Source organism: Pantherophis guttatus, chromosome 2, assembly GCF_059756535.1.
Source record: "Pantherophis guttatus breed Tessera chromosome 2, ASM5975653v1, whole genome shotgun sequence".
In the NCBI taxonomy this organism is placed as follows: domain Eukaryota; kingdom Metazoa; phylum Chordata; class Lepidosauria; order Squamata; family Colubridae; genus Pantherophis; species Pantherophis guttatus.
In genome coordinates this window covers 33,459,521-33,482,886 of record NC_142064.1, presented here as the reverse complement: position 1 = coordinate 33,482,886, position 23,366 = coordinate 33,459,521, and the positions used below count along the sequence as shown (strand labels likewise).

Sequence of the window (23,366 nt, the reverse complement as noted above, 5' to 3'; positions counted from 1 at the left end):
TAGTTATCCCTTGTTTAAAACTGATTCATCCAGCCTTACATAGTTGCCATGTAGCAAATAACTGTTTTCACTATGCATATTTGTTTGCTTAGCACCTTTTCATATTTACACAAAAGTAGCATGGCAAGTACAGGCTGATTTATTTTAGAATATCTGCACATAGAGATATTTGCATGATGTGTTTTGGCCTACAACAGAATATCCAGTCAGATTGAGTTACTGGTAAGTCATTTCGAAGCATTGACCTTTTCTCTTCATCTATGGGTGATACTTAGCTATCTTTTCTGTGACTTTCAAAGGAGAGAAAAGATTTGTGTAAGCTCTAGTTACATTAACTAGAAAATACTAGTTTCATGTCAGATCACTAGAGTACACAAACTATTTTTTTTAATTGCCAGCACTGCTTCAGTACTAAAGCGCATTTATTGAACCCATTAATATTTCATTTTAATAAAATTGTGAAATCCCCTTACTTTTTTTGGCTTTCAAAAAATATTGTTCAACTAAAGTACTTCTTCTTCTTCTTGTGCCATGTCCGTCATCGGACGTTGGCGATCATGTTGACAATCCTATTGTTGCCCTAGAAGTGCAAATGGTAACGTGAACTTTAGTTATAACAGCACCGTATTGTGAATTGTCCACCTTTTTGTTCTCTGATGTTTTCCTAATAGGTTATTTTAAAAGGGAAGCTCCTTCAGATTTTTATCTAAGTACAGCGCACATATTGGCACTGAGATAATAGCATCAATGGGAATTTTATATATCTAATGTTTAAGAGAGCAAGATTCTACTGCCATTTTATATGGATCCTTGTGTGTCTTGGTTCAAAATATTTATTTCTATCTGGGAACATTAACAAGAGGCAACCTAATAATACAGAACAATTACAGTGTAACATTTCTGCAAAAAATTCTTTATCAATGTTTAGGAGATGGCCTCCTATTTAGATATGGTTTTACTATATTATCTATTCATTACCTATGAAAAACTACAGCAGATATAAAGAAATAGAATATTACAAATATCTTACAAGTAAGGCCTAGGGAGAAAAGAGTGTTCAATAATATTTGACAATGTCAACTATGAATTTTTGAACTCCTGATGATTTGTTAAAAATCCACTGAAATTATAAAGAATTGTAATAAGAATGTAGCAAAAAAAAAAGTTGCATCATACATATGCATACATAATATGAAGACAAAACACAAGCTAAATTGTGTTGAGACAACAAAGTGGCTACTTTTGTAAATATCTGCTTTTGCCAGAAGGCCTATTGCTGTTATTACTAGAATCGGCAATTGGAAATTTATGCAAAATTAAGAGAAGATGTGAATTATTTTACAGCTAAATGACTCTCCTGTAATAGCTTCTTGGATACATTTACAATGACTAACAGACTTTCCCTTTTATTGCTATATCAATCATACCTCAGTGGAATATATTCTTGTACAGATACCTAACTCTTAGAATATGACTAGTATATTACAAAAACCTGATAGATTACTCTTTTATCTCTGAATTTGGAAATCTCAGAAAGAAAATACAGTCATTCTTGATGTTTCAGATGCCAGTCACATTTTTCTCCAGTTGTAGAACAATTGTCTTCAATGCTGGATCCTTTGCCCAATTGACTCCACTTCCAGTAATAAGGTTCTGCAATAAATATTATTTAAATATAAAATCAACTAATTAATTATATAAGTATAAATGAATAAATAAATAAATAAGGATTTTTTGTCCTCAATTATATTGTTTTAATATGCAAATAAATACAATTTCCACAACCAAATAAGCAATCAATTATTGCTAGGTTGTATAATTTGTAAATTATATTATGCTTCTACAAGGAAGTGTTTTCAAATGTTTATCTACACAAGATTTGTTTATTCTTAGTATATGAATATTTAATAAATTCCATTTATACAGGCAGTTCTTGATTTACGACTGCAATTGGGACTGCAATTTTACAATCATTTTTACCGTTACGTGAATTATGTAGTCATAAATCCAAATCACATGGTTGTTAAGTGAATCATGCAGTCATAAATCTGAATCCATCCTCCAGAAAGGGCATTTTTGCTGGAAACCTGCAAAAATGATGCAAATTGTGGTCGTATGACCATGGGACACTACAACCAGTCATAAGTATGAGTCATTTATGTGAGGACTACCTGTAATCTGAATAAAAAAAGGGATAAAAATGTATTGCATATAGAGCTTTGTTCTACATTATAGTAACCTGTGCAATTTATACCTGTAGTTATAATAGTAATTATGGTGATAATAATTTCTATTAATAAACATTGAAACACTCGATGTCTACAGGTGGTCCTTGTTTAAGGAAAACGCAAACCTACAAGAGAAGTGGTAGTTACAACTGGTCCTTGTATTTATGTTGTTCACAGCATCCCTGAAGTCAGGATTAAGGTCCAGGTGCCTGGCACACATTTTCTACATCATAGCACCTCACAGTCACAATTGCCATTTGTGACTTTTGCTGGCTTCCTACAAAGTCAATAGGGAAGCTGGCAGAAAGTCACAAATGGTGACAGCAGGGCATCTTCACTTAATGACTTGTCATGATCCACTTAACAACAGCAACTGGAAGTGCTGGAATTTTCATTGCTAGATAGTGTGGCCACATAACATCATGCTTTAGAACTAAGTCACTTAGCAATGAAAATTCCAATCCCAATTGCCATAGCTAACCAAGGACTACCTGTATTTGATATCAACATTTTAATTTTCATGTTTCACATCTAGTACAAACTAATCCATACCAAGTAAGACATTTTTCTATCTATACAAATACAACTTACCTGGAAAATGTTTTGAACCAATGTGGTCATCTGAATTTCCTTTTGTAAATTTTTACGGACTTTCTTCAACATTTCACCAACCTCCATATTTTCTAAATCCTCTTTTTGTTTTCTCTTCATATCATATATTTGTGCCAGTTTACATTCTCCAGTTCGCTTTAATTCTATTGTAGTATTAGATGGGGAGGAAGGAGAGGGAAGATAGTAAAGCTACTAATTTAAAAAAACGAATTCAGGAACATGCCTTGTATTCACTATATTTGTGGATTAAACTAATGAAGTTAACATTTGAAATTAAATTAAATTTGTGTTATTTCAAATTAATTTATTTTATTGATCTTTTTTATCACAACGAATTATAACGTACCTAGTCTGCTCTTCTTAACCTCATTCAATTTTTCTTCCAGTTCACGGGATTGCTGCAAAACCAAGTAATTTATATAAATATATGTATATATTAAAAGTATCCATACATCCAGCTTAATACAACTACTGCCCTGGTTGCGCAGCAGACTAAAGCACTGTTATTAACATCAGCTGCCTGCAATTACTGCAAGTTCAAATTTTTTTTTTAATTTTTTAAATTTGATTTATATGCCACCCTTCTCCGGAGACTCAGGGCGGCTTACAATGCGCTAAGCAAATTTTACCAGGCTCAAGGTTGACTCAGCCTTCCATCCTTTCTAAGATAGGTAAAATGAGGACCCGGATTGTGGGGGCAATAAGCTGACTTTGTATAAATATACAAAAGTATGAAGGCTATTGCTTAACGCATTGTAAGCCGCCCTGAGTCTCCGGAGAAGGGCGGCAGATAAATCAAATTAAAAAAAAAAAACTACAAAGATTTAAGTTTTCAAATATGTTACACCATTAGATTCAAATGATGATTTTATAGACAATAGTCATTATCATTTTAATATAAAGGATACTCACCTGCTTTGATTTAAGTATTGCTGTACTAAGCATCATGATATGTTTAATGGTATCCCAGATAAACCTAATGAGAAAAATGTAGAAAAATCAACAAGATCTACTAATATGTGAAACAAAATCACGTTAGATAGATTTAAAACACCAGAATATCTTGCTTAATTCTTTCTCAAGCTACAATATAATTCTTCTGTTTCCTCCTTCTTACAAAATGCTTTGACTGGCAACATTAAATGCAAGAGAAGAAACAGACAAAAGAGCTACAAATACATTTCAATATTGCCTTCTAAAATGGAAAAACATTGGCCTTAACAGGTTTAGCTAACACATACTTTTCATGTATTATAGTATTTGTATTGAAATAGTATACATTACTAATCTTCCTGTATGTTTCATTACTTTTCCCTATCCAACATACTGGGAAGCTCTAGAGATCATTAGTTGTAAAGACTCTCCCGGAACTCAATCAAATGCTTTCCGACATAATTGAATGAGAAAAGTCTAGTCCTCAAATGCCTAGGGTAGGAATTTTTTTAAGTTGCATTTTGAAAGCCCTTTAAATGAAAATGCATTTTAAAAAAAGGTAAACTCAAATTATCATTAGCAAAATTCATTTGTAGTCCGAAGTAGTAATATGTAATGGATTTGCATCCATGCTTGCTGTTTTCATTCCACATATGGAATGTATTACAGTTCCTCATTTGAGATATATGTGATGGGTCCCCTATTCCATATGATTTGTTGAAGAAGATGCCAACAAAGAATGTAGCCACATCTTTAAGTAAGGTTTGATAACACAAAAATGCTTTCTTTCCAAAGTGGGGCTACTTTGGAAATGCAAAAATGTGTCTTAAAATGTTAGAAAGGATAGCAGAATCTCAGGTATGTGATTTAACTGGAAGCTGATATGAAATTGACTACTTCATTATTCCAGGGATCCTACAGGACTGTTGTCTAGATTTGCATAACTTCTAAAGTCAATGATCAAAACTACTCTTTTTGAAAGTGAAGAAGATGCCTGCTATACTTTTTATCTATTGTGCCTTAAAATATTTTTGATTAAGAATTACAATGCAAACATTTTGATCAATTTAATAATGCTCACTGCTAATAAAATTTATTGATGATTCTGACAATGGTTTAGCTATCACATCAGAATAACATCCATTTGTTCTAAAATTGTGTTCTAGATTGTGATTGTAGTTGAGATATAGCTACATCCTAGAGGAAGCAGACTATTTGGACCTTTTCAGTTCAAGTTCAGGCCTGAGAATAGATGGTCATAAGCTTTAGTTAACTATTAACTATTAACCACATAAACAGTATGGCTGGCCAAGCGAAGATTCTTCTCAAGTATACTGTAGATGTTTAAAAAATGCATTCCCTTCCTGATTTCAATGCTTACTTTGAATCATCATCTTCATTTTTCAGTTTGGTTCTAAGGGCATCAGTTATTTGGATCCTATAAAACAAAGGGTAAAGTAGATAGAAGATCTCCAGAACTTAAAATATATTATCCACTTAGCTTTTGTCAGAGTGCTAACATAGTCAGAGTGTAAAAACTACCATTGAAGAGATATTCACTTTTATGCATCATTGATCAATTTGGCCACTGCGCGCAATAGGCCCATCCACCTATTCCCACCTATAATTAGCTCTGTCGTTTTTACTTCAGACATGTTAATCGATGGAGGCTTAGCTCCTGTTGCTTCCTCCCCTATCGCGGACTGCTTGGGCTGCCCATCCTCAGGGAATGAAGCTGAGCTGTCGGATACTGCTTTAATGGAAATCCCTCCGGCTCCTTCCCACATACCACTGCTTCTCCACCTCGCAGGCACATTTAATATATCAATCAAATTTGTTTGTTGTTTTGCCGGTGATCTTTTGACCGGCCCGGCTCGTTCCTCATTACCCATGTCTATTATGGCTTGAAGGTGCTTTGCCGGGCTCCTCAGCATTTGGCCTGGGCTGGCTATGCCTCCACAGGACAAATCTACATGCCCAAAGGGAGGGGGGTGCCGTCGATCTCTACTCCCTGATCGAAATCGATCTCTACTCATCCTGCAGGATCTTTCCTGATGCCTCAATGCTTGGTAAGCCGGTAGCAGGTTGATGTGCCTATTGATGGAGTTATTGTTGGAAAACCAGGCTTCTTTCAATAGGCGTCCCCCTTTAGTTGCATTGCGGGCAACAACTTCAGCCTCTTGAAAATTGAACATGTGATTGTGCTCCATGTGTCACCAAGCATTGAGGCACCGGGAAAGATCCTGCAGGATGAACAGATCCCTATTGACTGGGGAAGCCAGCAGGGAAGGTTGCAAATGGTGAATACTTGATTGTGTGGTGCTGCAACTGGTCATAAGTGTGAGCTGGTTGCCAAGTGCCCAGATTATGATTACAAGTACTGCAGAAGTGCTGGGCTGGTTGGAACAAGAGCCTGGTGGCGCAGCAGACTAATAGCCTGTTATTAACATTCAGCTGCCTGCAATTACTGCATGTTCGAATCTCACCAGGCTCAAGGTCGACTCAGCCTTCCATCCTTTCTAAGGTAGGTAAAATGAGGACCCAGATTGTGGGGGCAATAAGCTGACTTTGTATAAATATACAAAAGTATGAAGGCTATTGCTTAGCGCATTGTAAGCCGCCCTGAGTCTCCGGAGAAGGGCGGCATATAAATCAAATTAAAAAAAAAACAAAAAACTTTGAGGACTAGTCATAACTATGATTCATTCAGCGCCATCATAACTTTGAACAGTAACTGAATATATTAATTTAGATTTTGTTTTACTTTAAAAACTATGGTTTCTTGGTAGAATTATATTTTAAATTGGCTTTATTGGACACATCTTGTACATATTATACAGAAATGCAATAAATAAAACAAAGCAATAGGGTCTTTACCTTTGTAATGCTAAAGTTTTATTTTGATATGATAGCCTCATCTCTTCCAAGTCTCTTTCCAATTCTTCTATGGAACTAAAAATAACAGGGAAAAGAAGTTTAATAATTAATAACTTGTATTCTCTCAGAAATGAATGTTAAGATCATTTGTTTCATATCAGATCTAAAAGTTTTGCTGATTGATAGAGTGACAGAGTGACTGTCAGACAGAGTGACTCTATATAGAGTGATAACCAGATGGTTATCTGTTTTGAAACTAGATGTGGATTTTTTTTTTTCATGTTTGTCAATAGAACGTAAAACAGAAAACCAAAATGTAGTGCTAACATATTTCAGATTAATACATTGATTCAGAAATATTTTTTCTTTTTAATAGAATTTCTATCACAACAGAATAGGAAAAGGAGGATGTAAGCTTATGATTTGTCATGGGCATACTGAAAACTGAAGCATAAACATCTTTTGATTCCTTAAACTATGAAAATAGGATAGGATGCAGCAATATAACTAGTGAACAGATATAAGGCATTAATGGAAGAAGTAGCTTAATGCTTCTCATGACCAGAAAAGGCATATACGATACATCAGTTATAGTAGTTACTTGAAGAACACCCACCCCCACATATTTAGTATGTATTATTCTGACATACATTTTCTAAGAAAGAAATTCCAGTCAGGTAAATGTGGCATGTTTTCAAGTAAAACACAATACATTAAAATCTTTAAAATACAAGTTTCCTTAAAAATAAAGAGAAGTTAGATCAATTCTAATTTTTAAATAGAATATTATCATGTTATATATAACAAATTTTGAAAACATACCCCTCTAATATTTTTTCATTTCTATCTTGATCCGGAATCTTTTCTGCAGCTGCTAAACAAAAAGATATATTTATAAAAGATAGCTGAACAGCCCCTCCCACCTCTAAACACAAATATGGCATAGAAAACTCCTATGCTATAGAGAAAAGACTTGACATTTTAATTTTGTTGTAAACTTTAACCTAATTTTTAAATATTTACTTTCACATTCTAAAATAACAAAGTTTGAGTTTTTAATGATCCACTTACCTGAATTGATTATTGTATTATATTCCATAAGATGCTGACTTATTTGTTCCTTGATTCTAAAATAATGAAAAAACACAGTCACAAGAAAATTAGAAAAAGAAAATGTAATTGTAGCAGTCACTGCAAGACTAAATTGGATTAGTGTTTACTGAAGATTTTAAACTCATAAACTCAGCTTATGTACATTTACATATTTAAAATATTCTAAATTTAAATTTGGACAAATTATAAAACCATCGCAATATGAGCATGATTTTCCATTTACACCACTGTTCACGGCTTTTAAGTTTTCCCTTTTGTAACTTTTTGTTATTGTAGCAAACCACTTTGCAGGCTGTCAGTTTTTAGAGATCTCAGGAGCAACTTTTATTAAAGACATGTAAACATTGCCTAACTGAAACAACACTAGAAACATTTTGATATATTAAAACTTATCTTACTAGTACTTCTATCTCCCTAGGTTCAAAACAGTTGCTTTGGTGGGAAACAATGGGGAAAAAATATTTCTGGCTCTCTAGGTTTATGTTCAACAATATTCCTCACAGCTAAAAAAAACCTGCATTCCAGCCTTCCTCGGTTTCCTTTGTATGTTGCCATACTTTTTTTGAAAAGTATGTCTGCACAACTGGTGAGGGACCAGCTTTAACCTGTTTTCACATTCAGGCTTGTGGCTATATATCTCTCTTTTTACAACTTTAGGTTCGCCATTGCGGGATTTCCCCGGCTGTCAAGGGATTTTTTTAGTGCGGTACTACTCCTGTGGACTGCAAAACTCTGGACCACCATTAGATGGAAACCAAGAGCTAAGAGGGTTTCTAAAGGGCCCTCCGAAGTTTTGCTGCTGCTAGAATGGCCTCCTGAGGGAAGAAGCCCTTGAAGGGTTGGCTGTAAGGCCGACAACGATTGACCGACTGAGCTGGAAGAAGCTTCTTGGATGAGAAGTGAAACGTCTTCAAAGAAAAACCTTCTGTAGCCTGTTTATGCAGTTCACCTATAATCCACCATTATATTCTACAGAAGAGTGTAATGGCTCCTCCAGTTCAAGATTGCAACATTTCATGGATTAGTCAATGATTAAAGCCAGACACAAAGATGGAATTATGTCCATGTGGTGTACATTATCTGTATACTTTGCTTGTAATGGTGAACAATCTACTTATGACATATTTTAAAAGCTGGTTTGCTGAGAATATTCCCTGTTGATATATCTGTCAGGAAAAGTGATGAACAGATAAAATTGCTCAGACTGGCCCCAGGAAATATTATATTAGAAAGATCTGTCACAATAGGAAAACACATCTATCAACTTTTTTTTCTTTACTTCTGTAATAGAAATTTAGTTGGCTATAGATAGAAGGTGAAATGCCAGCACAGTTTTTATTCACTGACAAACCTATTTCTCTCAGCAGAACCAGATTGACTGAAAGGTAATTCTCTCTCCCTTTGTAAACTCTTTGCCCCATATGCCTTCAAAACACGTTCTAGATTTGGGGAGACCTTTAGAATCAGATTTTGTAAGCAAGGGGAAAAAGGATGAAAAAATCCATTTTCATGTCTGCTCATATGAGATTCAGTTTCACCTTAATCGCTTGGGGAGCAGCCTGATTCCTTTTCTTTTATAGACTGTAAGAAATACACAACATGGTGACATGAAGATGTACTTTTGCTATGGTGTATTATTAATTTATTTACTTACCATAAATTCAACTTTAATCCAAATTAGATTACATGTCACATATTTCAAATTATCCACAAAACCTTATAATGCAGACAAGATACCAAGCAAGGGAATATTATGGATCTTTCTTTATTTTAAAATAATTTTTATTGAGTTTTTAAGTTTTTAAAAACAAAGTAAAGAAAAATACAACATACATTAAAAACACGTAACAAACGTAACATTACATCATACAGCTTACTGTAAAATATAAGTACGTAGATGAAAGATTGAATAAAAATAGAGCATATATATCCATGTCGATACAATAAACTGGAATATTATGGATCTTTTGTATATCCATTTGTAAAAGTGCAATTGTCCCAAAGGTGCTTTTTTTTTCCTGGAGGCAACTGGACTTTGTGAGTCTTCCTCCCCCACCCCCACCCCCCAAAAAAAGCATTTTTGGGACAACCATGACCTGGATGATTGAGAATCTCCATATAGACTGACCGATAGAGCTTGAGCAAATCCGGCGTCTTCTCTTTCTCTTCGTTGAAGAGCAAACGGGCTCCTTCCTCCATCACTCCTTCATTGGAATTACCGAAAGCCGCCGCCGGCGCTGCCTTGTCTCCTATCTCCGGAGAGCCCGCTACTTCCATCCCGGCAACGCCGCCCAAAACCCTCTTTTCTTCTCACCGATTTACGGGAGCGCTCTACCGCGGCTCCACGGCGGGCCACTCTTTCAAATAGCCCGCCGACCGAACTCCGCCTTAAGTGAGAGGAGTATCGTCAGATCGACGATGGATTGCTCTGGTCTGCTCTCGATCGGCAGGGAAAGAACGGCGCTCTTTACTCAGGCCTCGTGAGGAAAAAAAAAACAACGGCACAAAAATGTTGTCGCCCAGCCCAGCGGAGCCTGGGAATAGCTTAAGGGAAGCCTTCCATTGGCCGGGGACGCCCAAGCGGGGTTGGAAGTGGGTGGAGAGAAAATGGAGTAGAGCAGGGGCCTCCAACCTTGGCATCGTTAAGCCTGGCGGACTTCAACTCCCAGAATTCCCCAGCCAGCTTTGGGGGCTGGGGAATTCTGGGAGTTGAAGTCCGCCAGGCTTAAAGATGTCAAGGTTGGAGACCCCTGGAGCTTTGCTGGCTGGGGAATTCTGGGAGTTGAAGTTCGCCAGCCTTAAAGATGCCAAGGTTGGAGACCCCTGGAGTAGAGTGTTGGAGGTGGCATTTGTGTCTATGGAGCGTCGTTTGCTGTTCTGGGTTTCCCCAAAAGAAAGCGGGACAGAGACCTAAGTGAGAGCAGGAATAAGTTAAAACCAGGGAAAAATTATTTACGCAGAGTTGCAACCCTAAACCTTTCACTTGGAGAGAATTTGTATCACGGTGGCTCACGTGCTTAGGACGACGGGGGTAGACAAGCAGCAAGCTCGCGATCGAGAGTGTTGCCTTGGGTCGGGGGTGAGCTCCGATCATTTTCTCAAAGCTCTTGTGGATTCGAAAGTGTTGCACCAAAGGTGCCTTCCCTCCCTCCCCCCCTCCCCAAAGAGGCAACTGGAGTTTCTGGTTTTTTGTCTTTTGAAGACGTTTCGCTTCTCATCCAAGAAGCTTCATGTCTTCAAAGAAAAACCAGAAAGTCCATTTGCCTCTTTTTTTTAAAAAAAATTGATTTGTATGCCGCCCTTCTCCGGAGACTCAAGGCGGCTTACAATGCATTAAGCAATAGCCTTCATCCTTTTGTATATTTATACAAAGTCAGCTTATTGCCCCCACAAACTGGGTCCTCATTTTACCTACCTTAGAAAGGATGGAAGGCTGAGTCAACCTTGAGCCTGGTGAGATTTGAACTTGCAGTAATTGCAGGCAGCAGATGTAAGTGGATGTTAATAACAGTGCTTTAGTCTGCTGAGCCACCAGAGCTCCTTGAAAAAGAGCTTTTCTCTCTTGAAAAAGCACCTTTGCTTCTTGAATGAGAAGGGAAACATCTTCCAAAAAACAAAACCCCAAGAAAGTCCAGTTGCCTCTTGGGGGGGAAAAAAGGCACCTTTGGGACAACCATGACTTGGATGACTGAGAATCTCCATAGACATTCGAGCCTGTGGGTTCCTGAATAGATAGGTACCACTTTGGTGGACACAGCAGTTCGGTGGTTCGAATCCCTAGTACAGGTCTCCTGTGTGAGGAGGGGGTTGGACTAGATGACCTCCAAGGTCCCTTCCAACTCTGTTACTGTAACATTAATGGAGACATGAAAAGAACTCTCTTAACTGGGCGTCCTCCAGGCAACGGATGATCCTTTCAACCTGGAAGAGCCTTGGTGCTTCCGACAGGATTGCCATGCCATGGCATTTGATAACACTTCCGAATTAGGTGGTTTAGGAGTGATTTAATATTAAACCCATGTTTAGAGAAAGTGATATTGTATTTGGGGAGGGTGTTGAATTTCTAGATCTTGAAAGGGACCTCTGTGGGGTTTACAAAATCAAAGCAGTTTATTAGATATTGGAGACATTTGCAAAAATTTAAAGCAATGTCATTATTTTGTTAAGAAATTCTTTTCATGAAATATCTACATTTTCACCTGATTTAATATTCTACAAATGCATCGTTTTAATTTTTTCTCATGGTAAATATAAATAAACATAACTCACACAAAAAGCTCTTTTGGGGCCCTGTGTAATTTTTCCAAGGTGGGGGAATAAAGTTTTAACACAACTCTAGAGTCATTGCTCTGTAGAGATTAACATTATGTGAGTTTCCAGAGATTTGTAATACACATAACACTATTACTAATGGAATAATTGGTTCCCAGACAAGCAGCTGTTTTGTAGACAACCAGCTGCAAATTTGTTCTGTTATCATTGAGGAAATGCCATACCACCAATTCTAGCAGGGTGGGCATTCTGAGGATCATCTCAGTGAAACAATACCATCTTGAAGGGCTAAAATGTGCCTTCACTGTGTATTTCAATGGAACAGTTCCCAAATGAATGAAGCTGGTCCTGCTTGTACTGATGTCACCTAATTGGATAAGTAGACAAGACAACTCAGCATCACAAACTTGGCTTTTCTCCCAGGAATTGGGACCAGATTTAGTGGAACCCAAGACTTGTGAATTTGTACCTGAAGATTGTGAGACACCTTGGCTTTTGCACTACAGTACTTGCTATTTGTGTCTGTATTCATGTGCTTTATATTGTTTTGCATTGTAAGTCACCAAGAGTTATGTGCTTAATATGGTGGCTACAGAAATTTAATAAATAAGCCAACTATTCAAGAGACTTTAAAATCATGGTTTGTAAACCATCAGTTTTGGTCTGAAGGAGATGCTAAAGTGTCGGATAGCTTAAATAGACAAACCTGCACTCCATATTACCCTATGGGTATTCTAGGTTAGCCTTTTTAAACATGCAAGCAAGGCTAATAACTTTACTTTGATAATTGCATGATTGGGATGCTCTTCTGGGGAAAAAAAAAGCAAGGTCAAGCTACAATTTGAATTTTCAGAAAACCAATGATGTGAAAAATAGGAGCCTGGGAGATATGCCTAATCAAAACAGGTAGCAATGCATTAAATGAAAAACTAGGCCTAATGTGATCAGAAAATTTAAGACCAAGCATTGTTGGAACTTGGCCTGGTGTAATGTAATGAATAGAAGAGGTTCAAGTCTACTTTCAGCCATAGAACTTCTCCTTAGCCCAGCTACTTCACAGATTTGTGAGAAATAAAAGGGAATCCTACCTTGTATTCTTGAACAAAAAGCAGGATATTAAATAAAATAAATTCTACTTAATTTGATATTTAACTTAACTTGCCTAAATCTGGTTTATTTGGATCATAGTTTAGCATACTTAAACTTAATTGAAAGCAAAAACCTACATACTTAGTTTTGATACGTATATATTTAATATTTACATTCCATTATATCAACAGTTTATGAATGAGCTACAAAGAGTACCACTGGCAACATACAAAGATGGAAATAAAAGCTGTGGAAAAGTTCATTTGCAGCTATGATTAATCAGAAATAAAAATATCCATTTTAGGGTGTGAAAGCTCCGATAGCCTAGAACAAAACCCTTCAAATGTCCTGATTAGATATAAAGTTTATTAAATAACAGAAAATATTTTCCAGGTTTTGAAAAATATTTTTTCTTACACTTAAAATGCTGTATATTATTAAGTTTCTTCATATTAAAAATTAATTGCCTTATAAAACCATGCTATATATAAACGCAAAATATAACTTACAGTAAGCGTATGACACATCATTTATTGAATTTGAGTTACAATAACTTTTTACTAGTTCTGATTGTTTGTCATGTCATAATTTGTCAACAAATTAACTTATTCTGAAAGTTAATTTTGCCTATACTGTTTCATATGACAATATTTCTTGATGTATCTAAACACATAATATTTAGCATCTTTTCCATTTTATGGATTCACTAAAACAAGTAATTAGGAATGGCCATTGTAATTTTTATTACTTCAGAATACAGATAATGAAAAATCCCTGAGAAAATAAACATGATAACTTTTTCCTGTTTGCTGGTCTTCATTCAACAGATTATATAGGCATGAGCTTCTAATATCCTAGTTTTATTTTAAGGCTTAATATCTGACAAAACAAATGTTAAGTAGACCATGACAACAGTTGAAGTAAAAGTAAGGAAGTTTATTAAAAACTTTAAGAGAATATATTATATACACACACAACAGTGACACATGGTGTCAACTTTGTCCAAACAGTTAAATTATATTTATTTCAACAATGGTTTAGCCAGATCCTGTACGACTGCAGAATTCAATGCTGGAAGGGTGCTAATCTTGGCATGCTTGTTGCTGGCGTATTTATTTTTGATAGTCTAGGGAGAAACATGTGATTCATTATGAAATACTTTGTTCTAGAGCAAAATTTCATTAACATTTTTACTGAATGTTTAAGGCAGTCCGTTTATCAAACAAATGTTGAGGAATATATAACAACCATGTGAGCCACATAATCAGCATTTCTTAAATATTTAATAGATAACCATACTGCTATATTATACAAAAATGTCCTAGGAATCAGAAAATTGAAAATCCTGAAAAATGTATTGAGTAATTATGAAACGACTAGCATAGTAACTTGCTTAGGTACAAAATGGCTGTCCCAAGGAACAGAACCTATCCAGAAGGAAAAAAAGACAGCCCATTACTTAAGATTGTTTTTCCACTAGGGAACTGTTTTGGGGTGGTCCATGTTTGAAAGAAGATATAGGTGTGCTAGGAGATTTTTGCCAAGCTTGGAGCAATGTAGTTCCACCAGACAGAAGTGATTTGGGAACTGGGGATAGAACAGTGGGGGGGAAAGGCAAGAGCATTAGCAGCAGCAAAGGAGGAGGACAGAGGCAGACACAAAGAGATATGCCAAGATGGATTCTTTGGCAGTGATGACTAAGGTGGTCAAAGGAAGAAGAAATGTGCCATGAAAACTGGGAGGCTGAGAAATAGCTACTCAGGAAGCCACTGAGGGAGTAATATATACCAGTCTTGCTCTACTCTACTCTACTCATTCTATTTGGATGTTATTTTGTCTAAAACACAGAACAACCAAAGCACTCTGGGATTTTGTTCTAATGATCCATTGGGCCTCTGAAGCCTGGTGGTTTGCTTGTTCCAGGTTTGGGGGACAAATATTTTCTGCATGCTTCCGCTCTTCCCATCTTATACTTATTTTCTCAGAATGCCTATGAAGCCATTTGGGCCTTAGATTCTTACAAATAAAGACACTCTGACAGGGACACTTGAGAGTTGTCTACAGGCAAATTGGTGTTCATGGCATTATACTACATTTCCTTACCTTATAGAATTGCAGTAGTTGCTATAAATTACAAAGTGACTATTACTTTGATAAGCCAACTTACTTTGATAAAAGCTTTCTTAATAGAGGATAGTGGAATTAAGCAGAGATGGCAGGTTATCCTTCTTACCCCTCAGGCAAAGGGTAGGCAGCCATATAGTGAAGCTTTGATTTGGATTTTTAACACTGAGCTAGTGACCTGATGCTCTAAAGGCATCTTCCAACCCCTGGGGGACTATTTAATTCGCAGCCCTTCCTAGGATTTATTCATGAAGATTGAGACTTGTGCTTTTTAAGTAAGGGTCAGTACAAGTAAGCAAGTGGATATATTTACCATGTGCTTTATAAGGCCCCGGTTTACCAACATTACATTCTTTGCCATATGCTGCATCACAGGAATAAGAGTGTCTTCAGTATAATACATGTAGTGTTGAAGAATTGGCGTCTAAAGGCAAGAGGTAAATTTATAAATTAAAGATTTGGAAGATCTTCTGGTTTTCCAAAGAGCTGCCTTCCATGAACCTTTTTTGAGAGCCTTCTATTAATAGCAAACTGAAAATTTTAGGTATATTCAGGACCAAGTAATGGTTTGCTTACAGATCTGAACTAGTTTTATAGCAGAGAAAAAGTGAATTATACCTTCCAACTCAAATTTCTCCATCATGCTAATCTGCTTCAGTAACACCTGAACAACAAACATTACTTCAAGCATTAGTTGGGAACAGCAGCCTGGTTATTAAGTGAAACTGCTTATGATCTTATTTCAGTTTTCCTTTGTTTTACAGACCTACAAAGGTCATAAATGCGAGGATTGATCACTAAGTTACTTTCTCATCACCATAGCTGTGAAGGTCACTAAATCAGTCGCTAAATAAACACTATCTGAACCTTTTCCTTTAAGTTAGGGTTCTGTGACTTACCCACTCTCCCTCTGCCAGAACTTTAGTAGACAAACAAAAAGCTGCAGCTGCAATCTGGGAAGGAGGATAATGTACCATTTCATAATCGACCAGTGCAAGTTCCATCAGGTATTTTGCCAATGAATGCTGATTTATATCTGCCTAAAATAATCAGAATAAAGATGTTATCTTCATTGTCCTACAAATCTCATTAAGAAATAAGTTTTTTATTACACATTGCATAAGATTAAAGCATCAAGTTATTTTCTCTAATTGCATATATGTAAAGAGAAACAAACCAAAAGCTTTTTAAGTACCTTTCACTGGAAAACAGCAGCCATCACTATATACCATTGTGTTAACTTTACTTTTACAATTAGAATTCTATTTATATCAAAATGAGAACATTCATAAAAAATAGGCAATTAGGAAGAACATATTTTCCAGTTTCAATATTTAAAAGAGCATTACCTCTCCAATTTTTGATGCCCTCCTTAGGAAATGCAGTGGAAGAGGGCGACCAAGGTTAAAATCCAGTGATCTTAAGATTTTCATTTCCATTTGCCTGATTTGTAGGTTGGTGTAAGTATGATCTGTCACGTAGGCAAAGTCACCAATTTCTGGTGGAAACATTTCTTCGTATTTGCTAGCAATGAACATGGCTGATACACCAACCAGTTGTAGCATCCTTTTGGCTACTTTGTTATTCTGTAACAGAGTTCCCATCAGTTATTTTTAAAAATATTCTGAAATGTTGAAAAATAATGCTTATGCTGTCCCAATATGGTATTCACTGATCAGGCCACTCATTGTCATTGGATAAATATATGTAGGTTATGACCATCACAGCATCCCTAGTCATATCATCAAAATTCAGATGCTTAGCAAATGGCATGTATTTATGATGGTTGCAGTATGCTGGGGTTCATGTGCTCATCATCTGAAACCTTTCCAGCTGGCTTCTGAGAAGCAAAGTCAATGGAGGAAGCCAGATTTGCTTAAAAATGCAACTCACCTAACTGCAGTGTTATCAAGTGCAAAGAATCAGGACCATACATTAAGATTGCAGTTCAGAAGATTTTTTTGCTCAAGCCTATACAGAAGGATCTAGATAACTATAATTGAACACTAAACTGGTGCAAGTTAAGGATCAACAGAATTTAAGGAGTTGGAGTAGACTGTGGGAATGTAACAACTCTAGGCTGATGATTCATTTAATCCCTCCCAGCTCTGCCTATTCTATTAAGTGTTTCACTTAATAAAAATTTCACTTAATAAAAGTAATAAAAAAGTTTGTAAAATCAGGTAGGATTGAAATAACCTTCTTCCTTAGCAATGTAAATTCTGGTCCCAATTGTGGTTGTAAATTGAGGACCACTTGTATCCATTGGTCAGGCTATTCATTCTCATTAGCTAGACACATATGTTGATTGCAGAGTAATTTTAGAGTGTATTTATTGTTTAGCTCCTGGCAATAGCAATGAAAGGAAAATGCTGCGGGTGAGCCAAGCTACTACTCAAGAGAAAGGTTTATACAATGGAAATCTCTAAATTAACATTCATATCTTGATTTCAAAGAAGCCACATTACTTAAGCTAAATTTTAGTGGAGAGTTCTCACTATTCTGTTTGTTCAAATTTGGAATGAGCTCTTTGACCAGTTTTCCTTACCTGAAGAAACCGATCTATTATGGCAACCGTCATGTACATGGTCTCCTGCAACAGTTTGAATTTCATCTGAACTTGCACAAGCCAGTCAATTAGAATGGCCCGCATATTTCCAGTAATTTCCTGACCTGCCAAGTAGTTTGCTTTCACCGATTGCTGACCCTGTAAGGAACAGAAACATGCAGGATGTTAAATTATGTATTTCCACCTCTATAATTATGTCCAGTCATTGTCCAGTTTGTTTAGACATATCTCCCAATATGAAGCCCTCTAGATTGTGGAGAAAGTTCTTAGCTTCTTTCCCTAGTTAAATCACCTGAATTTTAGAACAAGCTACCATCTTGTGCTCTCAAACATAGTTTACTGTGATTAATATGAGCTTAATAGCTTGACACCTAACTACACGTAAACATAGCTACTTGTAGTTTATTCAGACTACAGGTAAACCAAGATTTAAAAAATTATCCCCAGTTTAGATGTTTAGTGATACTTCAGAAATTGTGCTAGAGATGTGATAACTAATTATCAACAGCAATCTAGTATTTGTAATAAAATACCTTACAAAGTAGTTTTAATTCCACGGCCATATGTCAGGCCTGATTAGCTCTTTAAACCAACCTCAAGAACTTTCAAGTAGTTGTAGATGTCCTTCACATATTCACTGCAAAGGTTTGGATCAGAGACATCATCTGTATCTACATCTTTCACTTCAAGCAGTACGTCCGAGAAAGCCTGGCATAATATGTCCTCTGCTGGAGCACAGCCAGATGTTTCCATGGGGCTTGGGGATAGAGACTCCAACTGTAAGAAAAAATATTATCTTTAGTACTTAACCCACAATGTTGGAAAAAAAATATGCAGCATATTTTTGCTTAATTCAGAGCATTCTTCTTTGGACCCACAGACGTTGTGCCGGGAAAGGCTACATCATGTGTCCCTAAGGATGCGTTTGTTAGTGTTTCATAGACTGAAGTTGCAGCTATCTCCTATGGATGTTTCACCTATGTACTTCTAGCTGTGACTATAGATATAATTAAATTCATTAGTTGGTTCAATGACGTTGCTTATGGACATGTAAATATAAAACCTCTACTCATTATCCATGTTTTATTGATAATATTAAGCCTTACTTTATACCAAGGCAGGATCTAAAGTACAGTTGTAGATTGGAGGTAAATTGAAAGGCAAATCTTTCAAGAAATTGAAGGGTAGAGATGCTACCCTAATTGTGCAATGGATTAAAAATGTAATATTGCTGGAGAGAAAGCAGCAGTTCTGACTAGATTATACAAACTGCCTCTTTGCATGGTATATTGTATAATATCAATGTATGTCACCCATCTCACTATCAAAAGTGGCACTTGTTTATGAGCAAATCAATTGACTTCTTGATTGTAGGTTAAGATGTACTTTACATTTTTGTATTCCATCTCAACTAGCATCAAGTGACTTAACAATGTAAGATAAGAATAGAATAGAATAGGAATAGAATTCTTTATTGGCCAAATGTGATTGGACACACAAGGAATTTGTCTTGGTGCATACGCTCTCGGAGTACATAAAAGATACATTTGTCAAGAATCATAAGGTACAACACTTAATGATAGTCATAGGGAAACAGTCAATATAAATCTTAAGGATACCGGCAACAAGGTTACAGTCATAAGTGGGAGGAGATGGGTGATAGGAATGATGAGAAGATTAATAGTAATAGACTTAGTAACTAGATAAAGTAAAATCTTCCACAAAATGACCATAGAAATAAGTTCAGAATATAATTCATATTAATAAAAGATTGTTAGGTAATTAGGAATACCATCCTAAACCAGAATCAAACCTAGAATCTTAGCCAAAAGATGTTTTGCCTATTATAGCTAGATCAGGGCTAACGTATTTCTTCACTGCCATCTAGAGGTCATTTGAAATTTTGCAACCTATATATAAAGCCTAAACCAAAGTTTGAAATTGCAACCTATTAAAAGTAAATAAAAATTCTAAAACTCATGCTTCCTGCCTACAAGTAACAACTACAGGTTTACAAACCTAAATGAAAAGTCTTTGCTCCTAATTACCCATGATCCTTAAACACTTATTTACAAACCTTAACAGGTTGTGGAATTGGCTTTTCTTCTTTCGCTGGTTCAATTGGTTTTTCAGTAGGTTTTGTGATTTTCCGAGTAGTCACCTTGTCCACGGCTGTAGGCTTCAACATTTCCTAAGTGGGAAAGTGGTGGGGGAAGGAAAAAAAACAGAAGATAGGAATAAGCAGGACTATGGCTTTACTAACTCCTACTGTATTAATGGATAAAGAACAGGCAAAGAAATGATTACCTTTTTCACTACGTCTTTACACTGTGGCTCACAAGCTTTGTTGCCGATGTCCCCCAATGCAGTCCTAGGCCTCAAAGCTGGCTTGCTAGCAGCAACCCCTCGCTTACTGAGGGCCATTGCGGGTTTGGTTTTGTTCTCGGCATTGACCTTTGTGTTCTACCACAAAAAACAACAACACACATTTAAGTGACAGAATATTCAGAAATATGTACACAGCAATATGATGAACTGGGAAGGAAAACTACATATTACTTTCAAGTAGTTGTAGGGGTGGGGGAAAACCTCAGTTTTACTTTAGGAGTAGGATTCAATTATATACATTTAACAAGGCAAGATGACGCCTTTTCCACCCGCAATGGGCTACCTCGACTTCCCCGTTGAAATATAGGGTTAGAAATACGAGATGGACCTCAGGAAGAGGGAGGAACAAGGTATATTTGTCACGCCGCCATGTTACTCGCTCCATTACCGCACCTTCATCATTGACAAAACTAGCACAACTGATCTTTGAAGCAGATTTATTTACAAGTAAACCCCACGATGCTCAAAAGGTATCCCCCGTTAAGTTAGGTAAAATTTTAGCATAAATGACCGGCAGGCTCCTACAAATCCTAACATGCAATACCGGCTTAAAGGTACCCCCCAGGCAATTTCCTCCATACCCGGGTGACCCGCAAAGCCATGGCCTAGGCTGGATTCCTAGATCCTCACGACCCGTCTGCTTCGAATCGCTCCCTTGCTCGCCCAGGACCAAAAGACAGCCGATTACTGCTACGGCACGAGTCCGATATCCCCTTTGCCTGCCGCTGCAAGTTTAAAACTCGCACCAGGCTGCGCTCATTGGCTGCTTTTCAGTTTCCGCCTCTTTCTATTGGCCGCCCAGCGTTCTATTCTAAATGCGTTTCTACGACTACGGAAGGCTGATTCCTCCATGAGTTCGAAAAAGGAGGCGTGGTTAAGAGGATTGGCAGGTTGGCTCTCACGTCCTTCAGTTTAGTGCTCAGCTGGGAAAGAAAAGGTTATAGCTAGGAGGGTGGGATAATTGTGGGTGGAAATTGCGACCGATGATCGCTTTGAAAACTTAAAGTACGTTTAAGCATATGTTAACTAAGACATTTTTGGAAAAGATCAGTTGTTCCTCTAATACAAATAATAGATCACAGCCTACAAAAATAAATGGGTTTCTTTTGAAAATTATTAAAACCCCAGGTCTGTTTCATTTACGATCATCGTATGTGCCAGTTTGAAATTTGATGTATCTTAGTAAACCAGTACAATGAAGTGCATCATCGTAAGTACAGCTGATACCTCTTTTCCCAATTCCCAACCAGGTTCCCCATAAATGTAAACATGTATCATTGTCAGACAAGCAACACCTATGGTATGTCTATGATTGCACGTGTCTGCTGGAGCAACTGCATCTTTGCTGGTCATAGAGATGTTAAAATGTAGATGAAAGAGATGGAAAGTTGGATGCTCCCGATTTCTTATTATTAATGGATATTTATTATTTTCACATAGAGGTTACTTACCGGTATATAGAAAAGCCAGGAATTTTACTGTCTCAGCAAGAGACAGATAAACTGAGAGATAAGCTATTGGGCTTCACTTGAAACATACTGAGCATCTTAAACCTCTTCTACTTGAATGGTGAAAGAATTAACTTGGTGGCAAATGGTAATACTTAATATGTTCACACCAAAATATATAGAAGGCAGATATTCTTAGGTTTTATTGATCAATAACATCTTGATATCACTTTATTATATATGTGCTTTTCAGAGGTGGGTTTCAAATTTTTTTTACTACCGGTTCTGTGGGTGTGGCTTGGTGGGTGTGGCAGGGGAAGGATACTGTAAAATCTCCATTCCCACCCACTCCAGGAAAAGGTTACTGAAAAATCCCCATTTCCTCCCGATCAGCTGGGACTTGGGAGGCAGAGAATAGATGAGGGCGGGGCCAGTCAGAATTTTTACTACCCGTTCTCCGAACTACTCAAAATTTCTGCTACCGGTTCTCCAGAACTGGTCAGAACCTGCTGAAACCCACCTCTGGTGCTTTTATGTGATTGAAAAGAAATTGTCCTGTTAAAATCTAATGGTATGTAAAATCTCCAGGTACCAAACAGCACAATCCCAGAAATGCCTCCTCAGACTGGCTTATTCCCAGGTGAAAATAGGATTCAAAATTTAGGACCCTTAAAAGCCTTCAGTAGTCACTAGGCTGCCATATTGTCAATGTATGACACCTGTTGATTTCATGATGTCATTAAACTGCTGCTGCTTTTATGGAGCTATTGAAGCAGTTACTTGTTTCCAATAAGCAATGGTTATGTTGGCTGATGACTGTTGTAGTTGTGGGGGAACACCAGGCTGTGTAAGGTTGTCATAAAACTTCTATGGGTCTTGTGTAGCCATGGCCAATACATAAAGAAAACTGACTGAGGAAAAACATCTTCACACAATTTAAATAATAAAACTGTTGAAGGACATTGTACTCATACAGTTGTACTCTACTCAGTTTGAATAGAAACAAGTAATGGTCATTTTTAGGTTTTTATCCTGCTGGTCAGAAGATTTCTTCAAATTGAGCTTGATTTCTAGTAACTATATAGAAGTATTCATATAGTTTGATTAATAGCAACATGAAAATGCATTCATTGCTAGTGCTTGCTTCTAAGACACTTCTTTACAGCCTGATCAACAGTCCTTGGATTTCTTCTCATTCAGGTCCAATTGTGCTATAGATATGGTGATGGTGAATTGGGTTTGTTAGATGGTGCCATCTGCTGTAATGGCTTGGGTTATATTTACTCAGTTTGCTTACCAAAATATTGTGTTGGACTCTGGACAAATTATTTACATTTGTCACATCCATTAAGTCATGTATTCTGCATTTTAACACAGAATGAAACTTAAACGTCCTGGATTGTGCCAAATACCTTTATCTTCATTTAAATGTTGACGATACAAGATTCAACAGAGACATAATGTTGTCTACATATTTGTTCAACGTTCATAGCTCTAGAGTGGTGGGGAAGACAAACTGCATCATATTAAGCAGAAATGTAGTTCATTATCATAACGGGCATAATGAAGGACAATTTTTTGATACATATAGACAATTGCCTCCATTATTTGAAATACTGAAAGGGTCAATGATATTTAAGGGAAATTAATCCTTTAATAATCTCATTCTTGTTACATTTGAAATGAAGAAACATCCTTCCCAGTCCTATGTTC

General features: G+C 36.7%; 2 protein-coding genes across 3 annotated transcripts; both read right to left on the bottom strand.

The window, feature by feature from the left end:
- Positions 1-815: 815 nt before the first annotated feature.
- On the bottom strand, positions 816-10,540 carry CENPH (centromere protein H). Of its 2 annotated transcripts, none has more exons than XM_034441044.3 (9): positions 9,892-10,540; positions 7,722-7,777; positions 7,473-7,521; positions 6,651-6,725; positions 5,155-5,211; positions 3,753-3,816; positions 3,187-3,238; positions 2,820-2,983; positions 816-1,653 (listed from the first exon to the last, which is right to left on the bottom strand). In XM_034441044.3, the coding sequence occupies exons 1-9, from the start codon at positions 10,038-10,040 to the stop codon at positions 1,561-1,563; spliced, it is 759 nt and encodes a 252-aa protein (XP_034296935.2). In that variant the 5' UTR covers positions 10,041-10,540; the 3' UTR covers positions 816-1,560. The 2 variants fall into 2 exon arrangements, with proteins under 2 accessions (XP_034296935.2, XP_034296934.2); XM_034441043.3 differs by having other exon boundaries at positions 7,473-7,524; positions 9,892-10,407.
- A 3,499-nt stretch (positions 10,541-14,039) lies between these two features.
- Positions 14,040-21,018, bottom strand: CCNB1 (cyclin B1). Its single transcript, XM_034441042.3, has 9 exons — positions 20,787-21,018; positions 20,125-20,280; positions 19,895-20,008; positions 18,412-18,594; positions 17,797-17,955; positions 16,598-16,834; positions 16,148-16,288; positions 15,562-15,672; positions 14,040-14,250 (listed from the first exon to the last, which is right to left on the bottom strand). Exons 1-9 carry the CDS (start codon positions 20,805-20,807, stop codon positions 14,146-14,148), a joined length of 1,227 nt encoding a protein of 408 aa, XP_034296933.1. The 5' UTR covers positions 20,808-21,018; the 3' UTR covers positions 14,040-14,145.
- Positions 21,019-23,366: the final 2,348 nt, after the last annotated feature.

Coding starts and splice junctions, on each gene's coding strand:
- CENPH (XM_034441043.3), bottom strand. CDS start 10,040: ATGGAAGTAGCGGGCTCTCCGGAGATAGGAGACAAGGCAGCGCCGGCG. Junction 7,525..7,721: donor TAATACAATAATCAATTCAG/GTAAGTGGATCA, acceptor CTTTTTGTTTAG/CAGCTGCAGAAAAGATTCCG. Junction 2,984..3,186: donor GGTTAAGAAGAGCAGACTAG/GTACGTTATAAT, acceptor ATACTACAATAG/AATTAAAGCGAACTGGAGAA.
- CCNB1 (XM_034441042.3), bottom strand. CDS start 20,807: ATGGCTTTGCGGGTCACCCGG. Junction 20,009..20,124: donor GTAAAGACGTAGTGAAAAAG/GTAATCATTTCT, acceptor TTTCCCACTTAG/GAAATGTTGAAGCCTACAGC. Junction 15,673..16,147: donor TTCTGGCAGAGGGAGAGTGG/GTAAGTCACAGA, acceptor TCTTGCCTTTAG/ACGCCAATTCTTCAACACTA.